This window comes from Chiloscyllium punctatum, chromosome 19 (genome assembly GCF_047496795.1).
Source record: "Chiloscyllium punctatum isolate Juve2018m chromosome 19, sChiPun1.3, whole genome shotgun sequence".
NCBI lineage: Eukaryota > Metazoa > Chordata > Chondrichthyes > Orectolobiformes > Hemiscylliidae > Chiloscyllium > Chiloscyllium punctatum.
In genome coordinates, this window is record NC_092757.1 from 84,541,293 (window position 1) to 84,564,702 (window position 23,410).

Consider the following 23,410-nt stretch of genomic DNA (forward strand, 5'->3'; position numbering starts at 1 on the left):
TCATAACTTCCACGTGTTTCTCTGTGTGAAGCTAAAGATTTGCAGTTTTATTAGTTCTGCATTTTTATATGTGGTGGGGGCGATATACAGAACAACCTCGATTATCTGAATGAGACGGGCGGGGGAGTGTTGTGTTTGGATAACCCGATGTGACCGTAAACAAAGGAAGCATTCTCACGTGTAAATGGAACCCCATGACAGGCAGCCTTCGCTAGAAGCACCGACTTGTGTGTTACACCAGTCAACTTGATCAAATCAAAACAAGGGCATTTATGATGGTAGATAATTTTGAAAATGGTTAAAATATATTGAATTGTTCCATGAAATAAATGGAATTATTTTAAAGAAATGCGAAAGTGAATCGGAGCTTCCTCGCTAACTCTGAACATTTGCAAGTCCCAACCCTTTCACAACATGACGTACTCAATATGAGTATAAGGTCTCCCCGTGTGCTCCAGTAAGCTTTCTGCAACTGCATTTTTTTATCAGAAGTACTAAGATGCTAAATTGAATTTGTCCTGCATCGTTTGAAGTTTGCTTCCCATTTTGAACACAAACAATTGTACCTGTATCTATACTTGGAATACTGGTTGATGATGACTGAAAATAGATGTCCCCAGAAACAGTGAGTGAAAATATTCCACCAGAGAACAAATTTGGAATGTGTGGAGCTACGATCCATTTGCAAAATCCTTTCCTGCTAGAGGGTATTTACACTGTAGAGTTTATCAGCATTTTAAAGCATTATGAAATGAAAACCTCTTGGTAAAAATGTTACTGCAAAATAACATTTGGCGCAATGGGAAGTATATAATTATCTTTCTTACAAAATATCTTGGTACATACATTGTTTTCAGATCAAGGATAATTTCTTAGCTGCTGCAGTAGTGGGTAATTTATAAATCAAATGCTTCAGTTGTTTAAACAACTATATGTCAACAAACGATCTTATCGTTCGTTACCATTCCTGTTGGATGTAGCAGAAAGAAAGAAAGAAAATAAATGACAGAGGAAGAGCAGGAGAGAAGTTGCTGAGTTCACTGGTGGGCAGTCAGTCTCCGAAAGAGAGCTGCTGCAGATACTGACAGAGCCCAGTTTCGGATCTCAAACTCCGGGACCTTGAGATCTTGTTCAGATAATCTGAAATTCGGATAATTGATTGGATAACCAAAGTTGTTCTGTACACTGTAGATACACAGTATACTTTATAATCTTCGTATTGATTTTCATTTTTCGTAACTGGTGTGTTGTTCTATTTATGCTGATCGCATGTACAATTTTAAGGAGCATGACCTTTTCTTTGTTGATGAACATTTAACAAATGGTGAAATTGAAATGCTGGTGTGTAAGTTCCTTTCCAGGTGACACCTAATTCATCCTCCTTGGTAGAACACACCTGAAGCGTCAGAGCAAGATGTTGCATTAGTTATAATTTGCCTGTCAGTCTCCAACTAGTGTTGGGCCGCATGTATAGTTACAAGAATGTCATTTTTAGACTGAACCATTTGTGTCAATTCTCACCTAGCATAACCAAATCATGCCCTGTGTCCTGATTAATCTGAATTTGGCAAATCTGGGAGAGGAAACTCAAATTATTCCCAAGTTAGATTCAGAACTAAATTTCCCAAAGATAATGTTTCTCTTTAGTTTACTATTATTTTTAGTCAACTTAAACTGACGTTAGACGTTAGTCAGCATCGTTTCATTTTGACTTATGTCATTTTTGCATTAATCTGACTTTTTTTGTTTATGCATACAGTGTTATTTTTCTCTAGTTTTGCCTGTTGTCTGACCCCTATTAGCTTTTCAGGCATGTGCTGTTGTCACTGTGACTAATACGTAGACAATCACCAACTATGCCCAACTTGAGGTCGTTTGTTGATGGAAATAACTGGTACCAGTGAAAACTATTGTACAGGGATTCTGTAATGCCTTAAATGGCCTGTAGTTTCTAATTAGTTATCACTAGAATATGCTTCATTGTAAGATGCATTTGTGGTATATGTACAATGTCTCAAATCTAGCTATCTAAGAACTACTTTTTTGTAGGCTGCAGTGCAACATTTTTAATTAGTATGTAAGTGAAAGTAATTTATCAGGGCCATTCAGCCAGCGGCTACTTTAGTACAGTGGAGTCTAGAGTAGTTCTCAGCCTCCCCCACTAGTCCTTTCTTGCACTCTGAGTGACCCTCAACCCAAATCGCTTGACTCAACCTGTCACCCTCACATACCTTATCATTTAATTTCCAAACGTACCTTTACTATTGGGTGTTCTTTCTTCAAACGTTCATTTTTTTAAAAACTTATTCAGTTAATATTTAGTGCATCTCCTATTCATTGAATTAATTTCCCAAGTTTTTCAATCCCTTCCAACACCCGTTTTGAGACAGTTTATATGCAAAGTGTAAATGTGTTTTGTAGATGTGGATCTACAAGTCTGTAACTTTACAAACATTTGAGCTTCATTGTAATTAGTAACCAGCCCAAGTTCTCACCAAGTCCAAATCTGTTTTCACAGCAGATGTGATGTTTATAAATTGTTTGTGATTAGGAAAAGTACTCTGTTTCTCACTGGAAACCTCATTTAGCCTCAGCTAAGATTTCTCCATTCCTGGCGAAGTCCACATGAATCTCCTCTTTATTTAATGTGATCTCTTCCTTTTTGAAATGCACTGACCAGAATTAGAAAGCCTGCAATAATCGAGCAGTAATATTTTCATTGAGTAAGCAAACAAATGGAGCCATCCAGGTTTAATTTCCAATTTTGTGCTGAGTCAATTTACTCCCTGCAGCACAGCAGATTATTGAAATGTACTGCGTTGGTAGGCTGGTGGAACTAGTGGATTAGTAAGTTTTAAAATATGTACTTGCAGGGCAGAAATTGCAGGGCTATGAGGCAAGAGTAGGGGAGTAAGATTAGTTGGATGAATTTTTTAAGTGCTGGCAGAGGTGCGATGGGCTGAATGGCCTCTTGCTGTAGGGTCCTTTGATGTGATATCCCAAGTTTGAGAATGGAAAAGTTATTCAGGGCACCTGTCTACCACCTAGTGGACTCTGGTGGAAAATCATACAATTGAGGAATGAATAATCTCAGCCTTGCTGTCGACAGCATGGGAAGGGCTATCGATATTTATTGGTGAACAGGGAAGTAAGTTGTGGGTTGGGCCTTTATTTATTTTTGAGCAAACAGGATTGCAGATGGGAGGGTTTCCACAGCTACCTAGATATTGTGTGTTGAGTTTCATTATTCTGTTTCCGTCACTGAGCAATTACACACAGTTGGAGTTTGTGACATCAGGTGCAGAATATAAAAAAAAGTTTGGATGTCATCAGTAATGCCTTCAATTTTGAGAATTTATAATGCAGGATAAATATCAGGCACATTTTTGCTGTTGCTGATGCTGTTTGGCAAAAGTGTTTTGTTTTTAGCTTTGCATTGGAATATTAATAAACTGAAATAGTTTAAAAATTGTCTTTCAAATCCCCTAACATCCTATTGGTTAAAGATTCCACTGTGTACAAAAGGGGACCAGAAAGTTGAACTATCCACTTGTATACCATGCTATCATCCAGCACCATTGATAACCCCTTCCCACTGCTGTTGATGCGTTTCTGTGCTTTTTGTTACCTCCAGTACTTCTAAATGTTGTCCTTGCCAGCCTTTCACATTTCACTTCAGTGGAAATAGTGAACCCTACATGGCACAGCGGCTAGCACTGCTGCCTCACAGCGCCAGGGACCCAGGTTCAGTTCCAGTCTTGGGTGAATGTCTGCTTGGAGTTTGCACATTCTCCCTGCATCAGCCTGGGTTTCCTCCGGGTGTTCCAGATTCCTCCCATAATCCAAAAGGTGTGCCAGTTAGGTGGATGGCCATGTTAAAGGACCCTATATTGTCCAGAGCTGTGTAGGCTAGGTGGGTTGACCATGTTAAATGTGGGGTTATGGTGTGAGGGTAGGACACTCTTTGGACAGTCAGTTTGGACCCAGTGGGCCTCTTTCCGCACTGTATAGAAGGCCACAGGAGGCCATTCAGCCTGCCCCCTCTATGTTGGCTCTTGAAAGAGCTATCCAATTCAGTCCACACTCATGCCCCATTCCATTTACCTATGTGGTAATTCTTGCTCTTCCTCCCTCCTTCCCTTCCTCCCTCCCTTCCCTTCCTTCCTTCCTTCCTCCCACCTCTCTCTCTCTCTCTCTCTCTCTCTCTCTCTCTCTACGTATAGGCCTGCAAACCATAGCTGTTATTGCAGCTGGGAATGCAATCATTTGTGTGGTAACCTCTTATTAAAATGTCCCAAGAGATTTTTAAAAAAAAACACCAAGCCGCACAAATAGGCATTCAGTCAGGGGTCACAAGCTTGGTCAAAGAACATAGAACATTACATCTCAGTACAGGCCCTTCGGCCCTCGATGTTGCGCTGACCTGTGAAGCTAATCTGAAGCCCATCTAACCTACACTATTCCATTATCATCCATATGTTTAGCCACTGACCATTTAATTGCCCTTAAAGTTGGCGTGTCCAGTACTGTTGCAAGCAGGGCATTCCACGCACTTACCACTGAATAAAGAACCTACCTCTGACATCTGTCCTATATCTATTACCCCTCAATTTAAAGCTATGTCACCTCGTGCTAGCCATCACCATCTGAGAAAAAAGGCTCTCACTGTCCACCCAATCTAATCCTCTGATCATCTTGTATGTCTCTACCGAATCCCCTCTTAGCCGCCTTCTTTCCAATGAGAACAGACCCAAGTCCCTCAGCCTTTCCTCATAAGACTTTCCCTCCATACCAAGCAACATCCTGGTAAATCTCCTCTGCACCCTTTTCAGTGCGTCCACAGCCTTGCTTTAATGTGGCGACCAGAACTGTACACAATACTCCAAGTGCAACCGCACTAGAGTTTTGGACAGCTGCAACATGACTTTGTGGCTCTGAAACTCAATCCCTCTACCAATAAAAGCTAACACACCATATGCCTTCTTAACAACCCTATCAACGTGGGTGACAAATTTCAGGGATCTCTCTGCTCATGTGCACTACCAAGAATCTTACCATTAGCCCAGTACTCTGTATTCCTGTTACTCCTTCCAAAGTGAATCACCTCACACTTTTCATCATTAAACTCCATTTGCCACCTCTCAGGCCAGCTTTGCAGCTTATCTAAGTCCCTCTGTAACCTGCAACATCCTTCTGCACTGTCCACAACTTCACCGATCTTGGTGTAATCCACAAATTTACTAACCCATCCTTCTACGCCCTCATCTAGGTCATTTACAAAAATGACAAACAGCAGAGGCCCCAAAACAGATCCTTGCGGTACACCACTTGTAACTGAACTCCAGGATGAACATTTCCCGTCAACCACCACCATCTATCATCTTTCAGCAAGCCAATCTGATCCAAACCGCGAAATCACCCTCAATCCCATGCCTTCAGATTTTCTGCAAAGAGTTCGGTTTTAAGGAGTGCCTTAAAGGAGGAAATCATGGGGCAATACAAATATGTTGGAAATGTCAACAACTGATGATCCAGCAATCCAGGCTCATTCTCTCTGTTCAAATGCCACCATTGCATCTGAAGAAATTAGTACGTAAAAAGATCATCTTAAATGATGAGCTCTTAAAGGAAAAGGGGATGGAGAGGTGCTGGGCGGGCGTTCCAGAGCTTGGTGCCTAGGAAACTGAAGATTTAAAATTGGGGCTGTTGGCTTCAGTGGTGAGTTAGAGAGCAGTTGTCTTGGAAGGCTACAAGACTTGAAGCAATTAGGGGTAGGGAAGGGCAAGGCCATGGAGACCTATTAAAACAAGAGACTTTCAGAATCTAGTGTGTTGCTTGTCTGAGAACCAGTGTAGAGATTGAGCTCAGAGAAGATAGAGAAACAGGACACCGTGCAAGTTCAGATACCGACAGCAGGGTTTTGGATAACTTGAAGTTATGAATGGTAACTAGAGGTGTGTTAAGATCATCCCAAAGCGCACAAAGACATGAACAAGGTTAGCAAGTTTAGAGAGTGTTCATTGAGAAGAATTGATTTGATCTTCAGTGAGCATTTCTCCCCAGATTTCAATTTGCCTCAACTTCAATTGTGGATCAAGATGTAAGCCCTTAATGAACATGGATAACCAATTAAATTGCACTGATGCCACAAACTCTCTCATGCTTAAAGTAAAGAGAGAGGTACTCTCCCTCGAAATATAGAACACCAATTTATTGTGTTTTTCATTTTGCTGCTTCAAATCAAGTAGCTTTTATCATTCCATCGACATGGCCCAGGCATACAACAATGCAGATTTTCAGTTGAATAGCAATTTTAATTAAAAATATTCTGGGTTGGTCAGTGGTGGCAAAGGGATGTGACATTTTTAATGTTTGTCCAAAATATTCTTTCATTCTCATCACCATTCACTTTGTTTTTTCCCCCTCTCGCCTTGTTTCCATGAAGCTTCTCTACCTTGCTCTAAATCAGCAGTTTTCATGCAGACACACTATTCCAAAGGTACTTTTATTTTTAATTTTTGTATAAAGTGCTACCATTTATTAACTCTCTCAGACCTATAGGATTAGATTGCATATGATGTACTTCCAGTATGCCATTTTGATGTTGGGTGGAGTGAACGATCCGAAAGCCCACTCCAGCTTGTTTGTTTTATTTTCCTTCTCTGTATTGTTTGGTTCCTAATCTGATTAGAAACCGCAGTAAAAATAAGATGTTACAACAAGTGTCTCACAATGAGTTCCTTTGCAAATATCATTTGTGCAGGATTAAGACCCGTTTCATTATTCTGTTTTTCAAATGCATTGTACTGAGGAGATTAGAAATCTTGTTATTAAAAACAGAAACTGCTGGAATTACTCAGGCCAGGCAGTATCTGTGGAAATAATGTATCTGATTGAGAGTCCTGATGAAGTGTCACCAACCCGAAACATTAAATGTTTCTCTCTTCATAGCTGCTGAATATTTCTTGTATTATCCTCTTTGAATTGCTATTTTGCGGCCATTGTTTTGATGTGCAGTTTTGTTTAAACAGCTAAACAGAAACTACATAGCCCTCAGCCTGTGAGTTGGATAGATGTGGCACAAATAGTCTAAATCAAAAACTCTATCTAAAAATATTCAAATAACCCAACATTTTCATTTTTAAACTATGCATAATTTTTTTTCTCTAATGTTTAAGGGCGTCGTCCAATCCCTGTACAATTTGAGGGATTTTCACTTGGCTTTTTTTTTGTTTCTGCTCAGTCCTTTTCTCCTGGAAGGATGTGTGTCAGATTACTTGGTTGTTAAATAATTTCAACCTAAACAGTGTTACTGAAATATGATAAACTGCTAACCTCTCTGCTTTAAATGTCTATGTATGGAGTGGGGTGTAACAAATTAAATACTGTACGTGCCCTAAATAATCAGGCTGTAACTCCGTCTTCATGGCTACAATCATTCCAGGAACTATTTTAATCTCCCAGGCCTGGGATATAGGAAATGTGGAGGACAGCAACAAAACACAGGAAGAGGCAAGCAGGTTTGCAGAATGGATAAATAAATGATGAATAACATACAATGTAGTGAGTATAAGTGGTTCATCTTGGTAGGAGGGTTGGTGAGACTGTTTGCTTCGGTATTTAGAGACTAAGTAGGAAAAGGGAACAGATCTGAGAATACAAAAATAAGATGATAAAGGCATATCCTCAACATGACAACAGCGACCAAAAGATTTATTGGCTGTGAAATGGTTTGAAACATCCTGTTCTGAAACCTGTGCAATAAATGTAAATATTTGTTTCAGATTACAAAAATTAGAAATGGATATTGATAAGGCCATAGCCTTAGCCAGCATGCTATTTGGCCTCATCTCTGACAAAACCAAATCCAAAGGAAGGGAAGTAAATCTTGTAATCTGCGCAGTTCTGGTCTCACAGGACAACTTCTTAAAAAGGATGACTCCACCCCATCGATTTTCAAGCTGTTCATTGCACGTTTGCAAATGTTCTTTTAATCTACCTAGATGGTGTCCTGTATGATCAATTCCCATCCAAAACGTGAATGCAAGAAATATCAGCACAATCCTGCTTGTAAAAGCAGGCTCCTTGTCAATTTCATCTCGGTTCAGGTTCAGTTACCGTTCTGTGTAGTCTTGGTGTCATTTTAACATTTGAGTCGTCTAGGTGCAAGAGCCACCATCTGTGTTGCCTGCACAAAACCAAAACATCCCATTGTCAACCTGTGGAATTGGTGATAATTGTGAAATAAGTTCTGTGTTGTCTCATCCTAAGAGGCCTGTGGGTTTTCATTTTCTTATTGTGTTGCACTTAGCCTCTTTGAGTAATGGAAGATGTACACTAATGAATTAGTGGCAGTTAATTCAACACTTTGTGCAGGAATATCTCGTCACTCTCCCTACCCCAGTGGTGGTTTCCTAGACCAGAAGGCCCGTACTGAAGTCCACCTGTCCTAGAGATGTGTCATAGCATTTCTGCACAGGATGATTTCTTTATATAAAAAAATCATTCCAAGCCACATCCAACAGTGGATCTAAATGTCGACACTTTGCAAAAATATCACATTTTCTGACTGACCACTTTATTTGATGTGTTATCGAGCAATCCTTTTGGACCAATAGGTCAAGAATAGCTTTCAGGAATCTTCCGAAAAAATAATAAATTAGGTGGCTGAATCAACAGAACTTGCTTTTATTTGACTAACATCTTCAGCTTTAAATCAACAGACCTCAGCAAGGGGCAAATCAGCGAATCATCTTAACCCCTGGTCAGTGTTAGTGACCATTATTAAACATTGTGTGAGAGAACATTGTGATGAGCCCTCCACAGTCAAATAGCTTACCATCTTGAGTGAAAAATGTTAAATCTGCTTATTTTCCATTATGAAGTCCAGAAACAGTAGGGGATTGTACATATTTTGGTGATTTATCACTCCACTGTGTAATCGAATCTGTACTACATTCCCTGTGAAATGCAAACTTGCAAGCACAACTGGGGAGGGCGCAATCTGTACTTGAGTTAAGTAGCAGAGGATTGCAAGTATGTATCATAACTGATTGATGTAAATTTGCATCTTAGGGGTGCAAGAGGGAGGGTGCAGGACCTGTAGCTGTGCAATTTTTAACAGCTCGGGATTCAGGCAGTTTGCCCATACACCAGCTTCACACATGTTAACACCTGAGTGTTGTCACCCTGGAATACAGTTGTATTTTGACGTTTGTATGAGCTTGTAAAGAAGCACACCTTGGTGTGAAATCTGCTGAGATGTAATTCTGGGCAACATGTCCTAATGGTCATCTTCCATCTGTGGGGATGATGATACAGATACAGCTAACATGTCCTAAGGATTTGACTGACAATCATGTAGCTGCAATATCCTTGATATTCTACCAGGTGTCGGGCAGTTTTTAAAACCGGCGAAACATTATTTTGAAGTGAATAACTTTTCCCATGTGTATTTCTGTGACTTTCCAGGAATCGATAAAGAGAATGTGGAGCTTTCGCCTACATCGGGACACACCAACAGTGGGCGAATCCGCCATGGATCTGCAAGCCAAGTGCAGAAACAGCGTAGTGCTGGCAGCTTCAAGCGCCCCAGCATTAAGAAGATCGTATGAAGTGTTTTCGGACTGACCCATCAAATCGTGTTGGACTTTGCCGAGGTGAAGCCCCCTACCCCTCCCCCACCCTCAAGAAAGAACAAGCTTCTGTTCCTGCCACATCAAATAATATGCTGCCTGACGATCAACAACAACTGAAAATTGTTTCTGCTACCTACTTCATTTTTTTCTTTCTTATAACCAATGTTTTCCGCAGTGTTTCCAGAAAGTTGTCCTGGTTTGGAGAATATGAAGTTTCGAAAGGAAACGTATATTTTTATTTGGTTACCTGGCATCTTTGTTTGGGGGTGGGATTGAGGAAGTGAAAAAGGCACTGAAATTCTTATCAACACTGTTAATAGTTGTCAAAAAAAATGGAAGCCATTAATTGCAGAAAGGATGGTTCTAACTTATTTGCCTTTTATATAATCATGAAAAGTGCTTTGCTGTTTGTGCACTTTTCAGCAATCTACAAAGTGGCTTAATGGGTAGGAATTAATCAAATCCATTGGTGATTTTTGCTCTGAGGAGATCTCCCTATATTTCACAGAAGAAACCTTTAAGCTGTAGGTACCGTAACCAACCACCATGTTTAAAGCACATTTAACACACAAGTTAGGTTCATTGCAGCAATCATAGAAACTGTACATAACCATTGCATTTATTTTACTGATTCCGCAAATAACAAAGACGTTGTCTTTTTTATATTTGTTTACAGTCCTGGAAAAACTATGAATTAAAAATATGATATGCAAGAACTTTGCCAAAACAGATAATTATTACAACAGAAACTTAGTATTAATTTTGTGGTATTCAGCAAATGTGACTCCTTTAGGGACAATTGTGTAGCAGTCATTGTGTTACAAAAAATGAAACAGCAACAATATCTTGTACGATTAACAATTCGTTTCAGTGTGGTCTTAAGAATGGTGCCCTAGAGACAATACTGTCCACAGTTGAATGCTGATTAACCCAGGGCTAGCTGAGGCTGATGTCACTTTCCTGGATTTAGTTTCTGGGTCAGGGTCTCTGACACGTGTGCACACGCACAAATGATCTACAAATCAAAAGTGTTTCTCTCAGTCAATGTTATGCAACAGACCTTATTGCAAGAAGTCACTGCTAGTGTTGGCCACAGATTTTTTTTAAACTGCAGTACGTTTATCTGTAAATAGTTTTTGTGTAAAATTGACAAAGGTATATTTACTACACTGTAAATACATGTGATGATATATTGTATTATTTTGCTTTTTGTAAAGCAGTTAGTTGCTGTACATGTATAACATAACAAAATTTGATTATTCTAGTGTCAGTAATGTTAACTTCTCTCTTCCCTTCCGTTGCATTTTATGTCATTAAAAAGATACAAAAGAAAAGACTGTGTACTATTACTTACAGATCTCATTGGCTAAATTACCTTGACTAAAGAAGTACAGTTTTAAACATTTAGTCCCATGATGATTTCTCAAAGTTTTAATCTGATGTAGAACCAAGAGGTGCTCGCATAGTGCTGATGTCATTGTACCAGTAAAATCTGGAATCATAAAAGAACTGGCCTAATGATAAACCATAACCACTGTCAATTGCCCTAAAAACCCACTTGATTCGCAATTAACCTTTGGGGAAGGAAACGTGTCATCCTTTGGCTGATCTAGCTGACGTATGACTCGACCAATATCAATATAGTTGACTTTTAACTGCTCTCTGAAATGGCTTGAGTAACACAATCAAATCAAAAGCATCCGGGATGGGCCACAAAGTTGGACCTGGCAAATGATATCCATATCTCATAAAAGAATAAAGCAAAAAAAACCCAGTGATAATGACACCATTTCAACTGTATTGACATTAGTCAGTACCTGTTACCTGTTTCCTGTACAATATTTTGGTGAGGTATGAGGTTTACAGTGATTATTCTAAAAAGTGTTTGTTCTATAAAAGGAAAAGAAGATTGATCCTTTTTTCCACAAGTGTTTCTAGCAGCTCAAGTTGCTGATGAGAAGATACCATGACCTAATAATTTCACCCTCTGCCAGCCTGATTTGATCTGTTGTAAAAGAATAATTGAATTGTTGCATCGTAGTTGATCCTGAAGCAGTGTGAGGAGAACTTGGAGTGTTGGGTCCCTTTGGGGACCAAGGGTCCAAAGTTACCTGTATCCTCGAAATCTTGCTACACCACCATGTACCACATGACAAACTAATCACTCGAATCCTCAGATATTTGTGAAACAAGTCTTAATTGATTTTCAGTTAGCACTTGAGTACAATGTCAATTCACAGTATTTCTTTTCCTGTTCTTCATGTACAGCTTGCGTACAACTTTGTAAAATCAGAGTGCTCTTTAAAATTCTGTAAATGTTAAAGTTTGCTCCTGTCCCCAAGTTTATCATTCATTTGATCTCTCCTTAGACAGTCCCATGAAATGCATTTGTACTTGAACCACTTTACTTTAGGTTTGCAAAATTGATGAGGAAAAAAGATGCTGCAGCATTAAAATAAGATTTGATCTTTTTGGCAAAACTGCTTTTCTCATCTTCGGACTTCTATTTCTTCTCCTTTGTAAGCTGGAAATGAATATTCCTTAGACAAAAGTGAGTACTGCAGATGCTGGAGATCAGTGTGGTGCTGGAAAAGCACAGCAAGTCAGGCAGCATCCGAGAAGCAGGAGAGTCGATGTTTCGGGCAAAAGCCCCTCATCAGGAATCCTTGTCTGACGCGGTCTGTATTTAATTTACATGCAGTGTGTGCAAACAGTTCTCCTATTGCAGTGCTCCTCATCACAGGATAAGGGTTGTAAAAGCCACAAGAAGTCATAGAATCCTGACAGTGTGAAAACAGGCCATTTGGCCCAACAAGTCCATACTGACTCTCCAAAGAGGAACCCACCCAGACCCATTCCTCTGCCTTATTATTCCATATTTTTCCTGACTAATGCACCTAACTAAATACTCCTGAGCACAAAGGGGAATTTAGCATAGCTAATTCACCTAACCTGCACATCTTTGGACTATGGGAGGAAACCCATGCAGACACTGGGAAAATGTGCAAACTTCACACAGACAGTCACCTGAGGCTGGAATTGAACCTGGATTGCTGGTGCTGTGAGGTAGCAGTGCTACCCACTGAGCTACTGTGCTGGCTATTGCCCAGTGGCAGTACTTTGTTGCTTGGGGAATTTAAATTTGTAGTTTCCTTCTTCCAGTTGTTGATGTTACAACTCATTGTTGAGTCACAGAGCCTCTAAGTGGTTTGTGTCTTAATTAGGAAATGTTATACTTGAATAGTCAACAGCTTTCTCTCCTAGTACGTATATCAATGTCTTCATGCTTTTCAGTGATGTTGTCTACCCTTAACCTGTTCCTTTGACCACCCTGGCCGAAGATGAGGCTGGTTTAGGTGTCTGGACACAATGGCCCATCCATAAGAAATGATGTTAACGCCATGAAGACTGTCCAGCACCAAAAAAGTATGTGAACCTCTGATGCTAATCCGAATGGAATTATTGAGAAATAAACTTCTAAGATGTATGCTGCTGCCTCCTTCAGGAAGAAATGCAGCTCAGTGGTAGAATGCATGTTTTGCACGGATAAACTCCAATATTTAATCGCTAGATAAAAATCTGTGGAGATACCAGAGACTTGTGAGCGAGAGAATTATTGATGATAAGGCTGTGTTGAAAAGATCCATGATTGACAAGGGTGTCAAAGGGTTTGGGGATGAGAGGAAGGTAGAAAATTCAGACCATAATCCGAAGCCCCATGCTCTCATATTTTTTGAACTGTCAGGTGTTCAGTGCTGCTAAAAGGATGCCTTCCCTATTTCTTTTGCAACATTCTGTAGGACATTTGTCAAACCAACTTCATTGAAGCATCTGCTTAAAATGAAATCATAGTATTTTGCACAATTCAGTAAAGCAGATTAACTTGAATCATTGTTTATCTGAATCCTCGTTCGTAAATCAAGTTGAGGAATTTTTTTTTTGAAAATTTCTTCATGGAATGTGGGTAAGGCAGCATTTATTACTCATCCCTAATTTAACAGGAGAAGATGCTGGTGATCTGCTTTCTTGAATCACTGGGCATTGAGCAATCGGGATACTCTGAGTGCTGTGTGGAAGGGACTTTCAGGATTTCAGTTCCATGGTAGGTTGATGCGTGGTTTAGAGGACAAGTTACTCCCGTGTATCTGCTGCTCTAGTAGATCGGAATTGTTGCAGGTTTGAAAGGTGTTGCAGTGCATCTTGTGGGTGATGCATATTGCAGTCACTGCATCAGTGGCAAAGGGAGGAAATGTTCAAAGTGTTGAAAGAGGTTTCAAATCAAATGGGCTGCTTTACCCTGGATGCTGTCAAGTTTCTTGTGTTGTTGGAACTGCACTCATTCAGGCAAATGGAGAGTATCCTCCTATACTCCTGACTTGTGCATACTGGATTGTCAGTAAGAAGACAGGAGGTGAGTCATCCAGCCCAGAATTCCCACCACTGACATGCTATTGTAGCCACAGTATATTTATATCTGCATCAGTTGAGTTTCTGGTCGGTGGTTAATAGTTCTGGATTCGGTGATAGTAATATTACTGAAAGTCATGGGGAGATTATTCAATTCTATCTTCATTGCGCTGTTTATTCATTTGTATCTTGATGGGTATAATTAGTAACATGTAAATGGTAACTAAAACCATATTGCACATTGGTCCAACGCTGGATGATGTTCAGCTTTACTGCAAATGGATTCAAGCAGCTTCAGTATCTGCAGAGGTGAATGATGCTGGACATTGTGCAATTACCAGAGAATGTCTCCACTTCTAACCTTGTGACACATCTCTGACTCTTATGACACAGGCAATTATTCGAAGCAGCTCAAAGGTGCTTGGGCTTAGAATTCTATCCTAAGAAACTAGAGGACTTTTGTATAATGGCAGTGTCCCTACCTCTCAATCAGAAGGCATGTGTTCAAGTCCCATTTGCACCAGAGATGAGGTGTGGCATAACCTCTCTAAACAGGTATATTAAATTATCTACCCTGTAGAACTCCTGCCGAGATGTTCTGAGACTGCAAGAATTGATCTCCAATAACCATAGTCAGTTTCCCTGTGATTAGTATGTCCCAATCAGCACAAACCTATTTTCCACCCCCCCAAATCCTGTTGATTCCAGTTTGCTCAAGGTCCTTTCTGCAATGCTTGGTTAAATGCTGCCTTGGTGTTAAGGGCAGTCAATCCTCCTCCTCTCGAGAATACAATCCTTTGGTCCATGTTTGAATCAAGGCCGTAAGGTGGTCCGGACCCAAGTGGTCCAACACATAACGAAACTGGGTGTCGTTGAGTGGTTTATTGGTGAGCAACTGCGTCAAGAATCTATAAAGCTCTGCTGTAATTTTATTTAATGATCCCACACATCTCCTCTGTTCTCTAGGGAAGACAATTCCACAGACTGAAAGAGATCACGTTTTGAATAGGTTATTTTTGAGCTGTGATCCCTCAGTTCAAGTGTCCCTCACAAGGGGAAACAATCTTTCAGCATCTATCCCATTACATTTCCTCAGGATCATATGTTTCAATGAGATCACGTCTCCTTCTTCTAAACTTGCTAAACATTGGAGCAAGGGAGGTTCTCACACAGTGGTCTGCAATTCCAAATTATCATTGTGCCAAAGAAGGCCATTCAGCCCATCATGCCCACACCAACATGTGTCACTTGCTTTGTTACCACTTTGTGCCATATTAAATGAATCATCAAATAAATAAAGGTGAGCTTTTCTTTATTCTTGAACTTGTGTTTTACTCATTTTTCAGTTTGTGCATATTTGAATCATGAATTTGGATGCACCAAGATCCTGGCTGCAGCAAGCAAAAAATAACTCCTACATCCACAGTTATTGGAGGTTTTGCTTTTTAATTATTTTGTTAACTGTTTAAATTCTTTCGGAAGAATCTCTTCTCCGGTCCTATCCATATTAGTGATGCTGAATAGGATCACAACTCACTTCGACCCCCTCAATTGAAGTTTCTCTTCAGCTGTTGATCTTGACTGGGGTAAGCACAGGGATACACCCTCATGGCTGGAGAGAATGGTGTCTATCCCCTGAATTATATTGTCCCTGAACCACAACTATATTCCTGCTTCCCCTCTCTATTTTAGCAAGGTGCTGGCTCATTCTCCCAGTCATTCCCACTCTCACCTGTACAGCTTATAACTGTTTGACAATTGTAGGTTCCTGACAGGAACGTACAATTGTCAAACTGTCCTCCAGCATCTGCCTACCTGCCCCATTTGCAGTCAGTCACAGTCTCCTGTCTGTGGTCACAGACTGCATTTGAATTACTAGATCTGAGGATCGTGCCCCCGTCCACCCCCTGTGAGAGGAGTGCCCAGTAAGCTATTCCCCCTCCTTGTTCTGGGTCAGAGTCTGCAGCTCAGATTCCAGCTTCTCAACTTGGTTCAGTGTTCTTCATGCTGTAAACACACTCCAGATGTGTTCACCCTGGATCACATTAGTGTCTTGTAGCTTCCAATGCAGTAACTGTCCTACTGTTATCTTATTTATTAATCACTCTTCATGTGAAGGTACTGGGGTGTACAGAGTCAGAAGTCAAACAACACCAGGTTTATTTTAAATTGCAGGCTTTCAGCGTGTTGCTCCTTCGTCAGGTGAAGTGATGAAGTCTGTTGTTTGACTTTGGACTTAATTAATTGCTATAATATCCATGCTCCTTACAATTCATGATCATTAATTTGTTTACACCTGTATCAATCCTGTACCCACTAGCTGTTTGAAAAATGCAAACTGAGCAAAAATGCAAAAAAAAACTTTTTTTCCCCTCGAGCAGATGATATAAAAATCTGAATACACATACAAATAGATTCAAGAACAGTTTCTTTTCTGCTCTTTTAGAGTTTAAAATGGACATCTCAGATTTTAAATTTAATGTTGATCTCGCTCTCTGTGCACCTTCTCTACAGTTGTGATGTTATATTCCTCGCTCTGTTCAATTACCCTAATGCACTTTGTTAAAAATCACACAACACCAGGTTATAGTCCAACAGGTTTAATTGGAAGCACGACCTTTCAGAGCTCTGGTCCACAACCACCTGATGAAGGAGCGTCGCTCCGAAGGCTGGTGCTTCCAATTAAACCTGTTGGACTGTAACCTGGTGGTTTGTGATTTTTAACTTTGTACACCCCAGTCCAACACCGGCATCTCCAAATAATGACTAATGCACGTTGTACTACACACAAAACAAACCTTTTTGCTGTACCTAGGAAATTGAGACAATAATAAATCAAATCAAGATTGGAAATATTCACCAATGCCACTCACCATTCAGTTACTTCCCTGAACTCGTGTTACATTGTAGTTTGTAACATTTCTTCTGCCGCTGCTGCTGATCAGTGTTTCAGTCAACACCTCTCCTCTCCAACTCATCTCTCGCTCTGTAGAATCGACTCTTGCTGTAAACCTGCCTTACTGCACCTCTGTCCCCCTCTGCATGGAATCCCTAGTGTGAACCCATGTACCTGGGATATTAAGCTGAAGTTCTGGACTCAGTGACATTACCGGTATGCCATTGCAAAATTAACCGATCCCTGTAAAAGAATGAATAGCAGTGTTACAAAAGCCCAGCAATGGCTTGATGGACTGAATGGTGTATTTGTTTCAGAACTTGGACAATTGTTGGACTTGAGCATGGGGACAGAAGCTAAAACATGAAATACAAGGAAGAGCTGAACTCCACGCAGTTATGAAATGTTAACGTCAGTAATTCTGTTCACAATTATTTTACAAACATAGCAATAATGTTGTACAGGCTTAAAAATTGGAAAAATGTATAAAGCAATTGAGCATACTGACCCATGTACACTGCTCATGTGATAATATGTCAGCGTTTGTTGGCCAAGCTAAAAAACACAATCATCACTCAACACATGAAATCCGCGCCTTCAGGTAGTGGCAACAAATAGCAGGAGTTTCTGTAAAAATTGTTTTATACAAGATGGAAATGAGAAATTGAGGCCCTGCTTGATAGGTTACAACAGGGCCTTGAGTCACAAGATAGGAAAACAACAAATAAAGGGCAGGACTAGGCCATTCATCCCTTCAAGCCTATTCTGCCATTCAATATGACCAGTGGTTAATCATCCAACTCAGTCTTGTCCTATTAGAACTTTAGAGTTTTCTATGAGATCCACCTCATTCATCTCCATTCCAGTGAATGTAATCCTAACTGATCCAGCCTTTCTTCATGCATTAGTTCAGCAATCCCAGGCATCAGTCTGAGAAATCTTCACAGGACTCCCTCCATGGCCAGCACACCCTTCCTCAGAGAAGGAGTCTGAGGCTGTAGAGATGAGATTCTGAGGCTGCAGTAGTTTCCATGGAATTCTATAACCGTTAGCAGCCATGAGGTTCCTTTACAACATGATAAGCATATTGTTTTGTGAGTTTTGACCTAACTGATCTTTGAGTCCAGATTTGTACTCCACAAAAGCAAATGAAAAGGTAAATAATTTTAAAATTCTAAAGGTTAAGTACTTTGCATCCATATTCCCAATATCTAAACTTGCACACATTCCCCAGTTTGCATCACAACTACTGCTGCTTAAAGGCATTTACTTTCAGAATAGACACAATTCCATCTGTTCTCATCACCCTCTGATACTGAGTAATGCGGCTGGTGGCCAGTGCTCCAGGTCTGCAAACACAAAGTCGTCCCATTTGCCAGCATGTGGTCCATATCCCACTAAACCCTTCCTATTCATATACCCATCCAGATGCCTTTTAAATGAAGTTATTGTCCCAGTCCCCACCACTTACTGTGGCAGCTCATTCCATACATGCACCACCCTCTGTGTGAAAAAGTTGTCCCTTAAGTCCCTTGTACATCTTTTCCCTCTCACCTTAAACCTATGCCCTCTAGTTTTGATCTCCCCCACCCTAGGGAAAAGATATTGTCTATTTATCCTATCCATGCTCCTCATGATTTTTACACTTCAATAAGTTCACTCCTCAGCCTCTGACACTCCAGGGAAAATAGTCCCAGCCTATACAACTTCTCCCTGTAGCTCAAACCATCCAACCCTGGCAACATCCATGTAAATCTTTTCTGAACTCTTTTAAGTTTCACATCATCCTTCCTATAGAAAGGAGACCAGAATTGCACACAGTATTCCAAAAGTGGCCTAACCAATGTCCTGTACAGCCGTAACATGACCTCCCAACTCAATGCACTGACCAATAAAAACAATCATACCAAACACTTCCTTCACTACCCTGTCTACCTGAGACTACACTTTCAAGGAACTATGAACCTGCTCTCCAAGGTCTCTTTGTTCACCAATGCTCCCTAGGATCTAATCTTTGACTGTTTAAGTCCTGCCCTGATTTGCTTTTCCAAAATGCAGCACCTCACATTTACTTAAACTCCATCTGCCATTCCTCAGCCCATTGGCCCAACTGATCAAGATCCCATTGTAATCTGAGGTAACCTTTTTCGCTATCCACCACACCTCCAATTTAGGTCTCATCTGCAAAGTTACCAACCATACCATATCTTCACATACAAATCATTTATATAAATGCCAAAAAGCTGTGGACCCAACACCAATCCTTGTGGCACTCCACTGGTCACAGGCCTCCAGTCTGAAAAACAACCTCCAACACCACTGTCTGTCTTCTACCTTTGAGCCAGTTCTGTATCCAAATGGGTAGTTATCTCTGATGTGATCGAACCTTGCTAACCAGTCTATCAAAAGGAACCTTGTCAAATGCGTTATTAAATTCCACATGGATCACGCACACCACTCTGCCTTCACCAATTCTCTTTGTTACTTCTTCAAAAAACTTAATCAAGTTTGTGAGACACTATTTCTCGCACACAATCTCATGTGGACTATCCCTAATTGTGGTTAGCACTGCTGCTTCACAGCGCCAGAGACCCAGGTTCAATTCCCGCCCCAGGCAACTGTCTGTGTTGGAGTTTGCACATTCTCCCCATGTCTGCGTGGGTTTCCTCTGGGTACTCCAGTTTCCTCCCACAGCCCAAGAATGTGCCGGTTAGGTGAATTGGCCATGTTGAATTGCCTGTAGTGTTAGGTGAAGGGGTAAATGTAGGGCAATGGATCTGGGTTGGTGGCTCTTCGGAGGGTTGGTGTGGACTTGTTGGGCCGAAGGGCCTGTTTCCACACTGTAAGTAATCTAATTTAATCTAATCTAATCTAATCAGTCCTTGCCTTTCCAAATACATGTAAATCCTGCCTTTCTAGATTCCTTTCAACAACTTGCCCATCACTGACGTCTACAGTTCCCTGGCTGGCCCTTACCATCTTTCTCAAACAGTGGCACCACGTTAGCCAACCTCCAGTCTTCCAAGCGCTTCACCTGTGGCTATCAATGATACAAATATCTCAGCAAGGGGTAAGCAATCACTTCTCTAGCTTCCCACAGACTTCTAGGGTACACCTGATCAGGCCCTGGGGATTTATCCACCGAGTTGCATTTTAAGATATCCTGCACCACCTCCTCGATAATATGGATGGTTTTCAAGATGTCATTATTTATTTCCCCATGTTCTCTAGCTTCTATATCCTTCTTCTCAGGTATTGATGCAAAATACTCATTTCACAGCTTCCCCATCTCCTGCGGTTCCACACACAGAAGTTTGTACATTCTCTCCATGCCTGTGTGGGTTTCCTCTGGGTTTCTTAGCACAATCCAAAGATGTGCAGGTTAGGTGGATTGGCCATGGGAAATACAGGGTTATGTGGGACTTCAGGTGGATTCGAGTTTCACTACCAAGTCAGGTACTGACCTGATCTGAAGTCATGCTGCTCACATTCCAGCTGGGAGCTGAAATTAACTAATGCTGCACAGACCCGAATTTGTCAATGACATTGTTTTCGTCACTAACACACAAGCAACAATTTATTTAAATCGTCCTTATAGCGCAGGGGTAGTGTGTTGCCACTAGGCCAGGAGACCAGGGTTCAAGTCCCACCTGCTCCAGAGGTGTGTGGTAACATCTCTGACCAGGTTGATTGGAAAATGAGTTTTAAAAAAAAGTCCTCTGCTTGACTTTCTGTTTAGCTATGTGTGTACAATTACACATGTTCAACACTAGATGGAGCACCTTGATCCATTTACCAAAATTTGGGAGATTTTTTTAAAAGTTGTGGGCAGCATGGTAAGGCCATCATTTATTGTCCATCCCTTATTGACCTTGAATTAGGTGGCTTGCTCAGTCATTCTGGAGTCACGTGTGGGCCAGGCTGACTAATAGACAGGAGGTTTCCTTTCCTGTGGTGAGCCAGATGGGTTTTACAACAATTGATGATGATTTCACCGGCACCATCACTGAAACTAGCTTTCCATTCCAGAGTTTAGAGTACAGCACAGAACAGGCCCTTTGGCCCACAATGTTGTGCCGAGGTTTAATCCTAATGTAAAATATAGTAACTTAATCTACGCACCCCTCAACTCACTGCTTTCCATGAGCATGCCCAGCAGTCACTTAAATGTCCCCAATGACTCTGCTTCCACCACCACCGCTGGCAACGCATTCCATGCATTCACAACTCTCTGCGTAAAGAACCTACCTCTGACATCTCCTTTATTCCTTCCTCCTAATATCTTCAAACTATGACTCCACATACCAGTCAATCCTGCCCTGGGGAAAAGTCTCTAGCTATTGACTCTATCTATTCCTCTCATTATCTTGTACACCTCGATCAGGTCTCCTCTCTTCCTCCTTCTCTCCAGAGAGAAAAGTCCGAGCTTATTCAAATGTTCTTCATAAGGCAAGCCCTCCAGTCCAGGCAGCATCCTGGGAAACCTTCTTTGTACCTTCTCCAAAACCTCTGTATCTTTCCTATAGTAGGGTGACCAGGACTGGACACAATATTCCAAGTGCAGTCTCACCAGGGACTTGTAGAGCTGTAGCAAAACCTCATGGCTCTTAAACTCAATCTATAAGTTTTCTTAACAACCCTATCCACTTGGGTGGCAACTTTGAGGGATCTATGTACCTGTACACCCAGATCCCTCTGTTCCTGCACACTGCCAAGAATCCTGTCTTTAATCCTATATTCAGCATTTGACTTCGACCTTCCAAAATGCATCACTTCACATTTATCCAGGTTGAACTCCATCTGCCATTTCTCAGCCCAGCTCTGCATTCTGTCTATGTTGCGCTGCAGCCTGCAGTAGCCCTCTATACTATCAACGACACCTCCAACCTTTGTGTCATCTGCATATTTACTATACCACCCCTCAACCTTCTCATCCAAGACATTTATAAAAACTACAGAGACCAGAGGCCCAAGAACAGAGCCCTGCAGAACCCCACTCAATACTGACCTCCAGGTAGAATACTTTCCATCTACAACCACTCTCTGCCTTCTGTCAGCCAGCCAATTCTGAATCCAGATAGCCAAATCTCCCTGTATCCCATACTTCCTGACTTTATTAATGAGCCTACCATGGGGAACCTTATCAAATGCCTTGCTGAAGTCCATATATACCACATCCACTGCTCGACCTTCGTCGACCTGTCCTGTCACCTCCTCAAAGTACTCAATAAGATTTGCGAGGCATGACCTGCCCTCACAAAGCCACGCTGACTGCCTTTAATCATGCTATGCTTTGCCAAATAGTCATAAATCCTATCCCTCAGAATTCTTTCCTTAACTTTGCTGACCACAGACGTGAGAATTAATAAAACATGGGATCCCTTGTGGGATTTGAACCCATATCCCTGGAGCATTAAGGTAAAGATAAAGTGTTGCAGGTGCTGGACATCCGAAACAAAAACAGAAAGAGTTGGAAGAGCACAGCATGTGTGGCAGCATCTGTGGAGACAGAAACAGGGTTCAGGGTGACTCTTCTTCAGAACTCAGATCTGGGGCGTCTGGATTACCAGTCAGTCACATTATCGCTAATCTAACATTACATGACTTAATAGTTTTGTAATTTAAATGTTTTTGAGGAAGACATTGTCCTCATGTCCAGGACAAAATTAGATTAGATTCCCTACAGTGTGGAAACAGGCCCTTCGGCCCAATAAGTCCACACCGACCCTCCGAAGAGTAACCCATCCAGACCCATTTCCCTCTGACTAATGCACCTAACGCTGTGGGCAATTTAGTGTGGCCAATTCACCTGACCTGCACAACTTTCAACCATGGGAGGAAACCAGAGCACCTGGAGGAAACCCACGCAGATACGGGGAGAATGTGCAAACTCCTCACAGACAGTCGCCCGAGGCTGGAATCGAACCTGGGACCCTGGTGCTGTGAGGCCGCAGTGCTAACCACTGAGCCACCGTGCCGCCCTGAAGATGTGCAATGTTTTAAATGTAGTGATCATGTTACAATGAATATTATTTTCTGATGACACGGTGACCACAATCTCTCTTTTCTTAAGAAGCTGTAAAACTCTCTTCAGAAAGTGTCTTTATAAAACTAAATTGGTGTGTTTTTCTTGTTGAAGGTCTATACACATCATTCAAACTTTTAGCATTCAATTAGAGTCATAGACATGTACAACATGGAAACAGGCCCCTCAGTCCAACTTATCCATGGGCGACCAGATATCCTTATCTAATCTAGTCCCACCTGCCAGCACCCGGCCCATATCCCTCTAAACCCTTCCTACTCATATACCCATCCAGATGCCTTTTAAATGCTTTAATTTAAATGCTTTAAATGCTAACGTCCACCACTTCCCCTGGCAGCTCATTCCATACACTCACCACCCTCTGTGTGAAAAAGTTGCCCCTTAGGTCTCTTTTATATCTTTCCCCTCTCACCCTAAACCTAT

At 41.2% G+C, this 23,410-nt stretch overlaps 1 protein-coding gene across 1 annotated transcript in view; it reads left to right on the forward strand.

The window, feature by feature from the left end:
- The window catches only part of nf1a (neurofibromin 1a), a 324,748-nt gene extending 313,787 nt beyond the window's left edge, over nt 1–10,961 (forward strand). The window contains exons 57-58 of the mRNA XM_072589187.1: nt 6,446–6,499; nt 9,472–10,961. Coding sequence (XP_072445288.1) covers nt 6,446–6,499; nt 9,472–9,614 — 197 coding nt within the window. The 3' untranslated portion in view covers nt 9,615–10,961. The remainder of the gene's footprint in view (nt 1–6,445; nt 6,500–9,471) is intronic.
- The last annotated feature ends 12,449 nt before the right edge of the window (nt 10,962–23,410 follow it).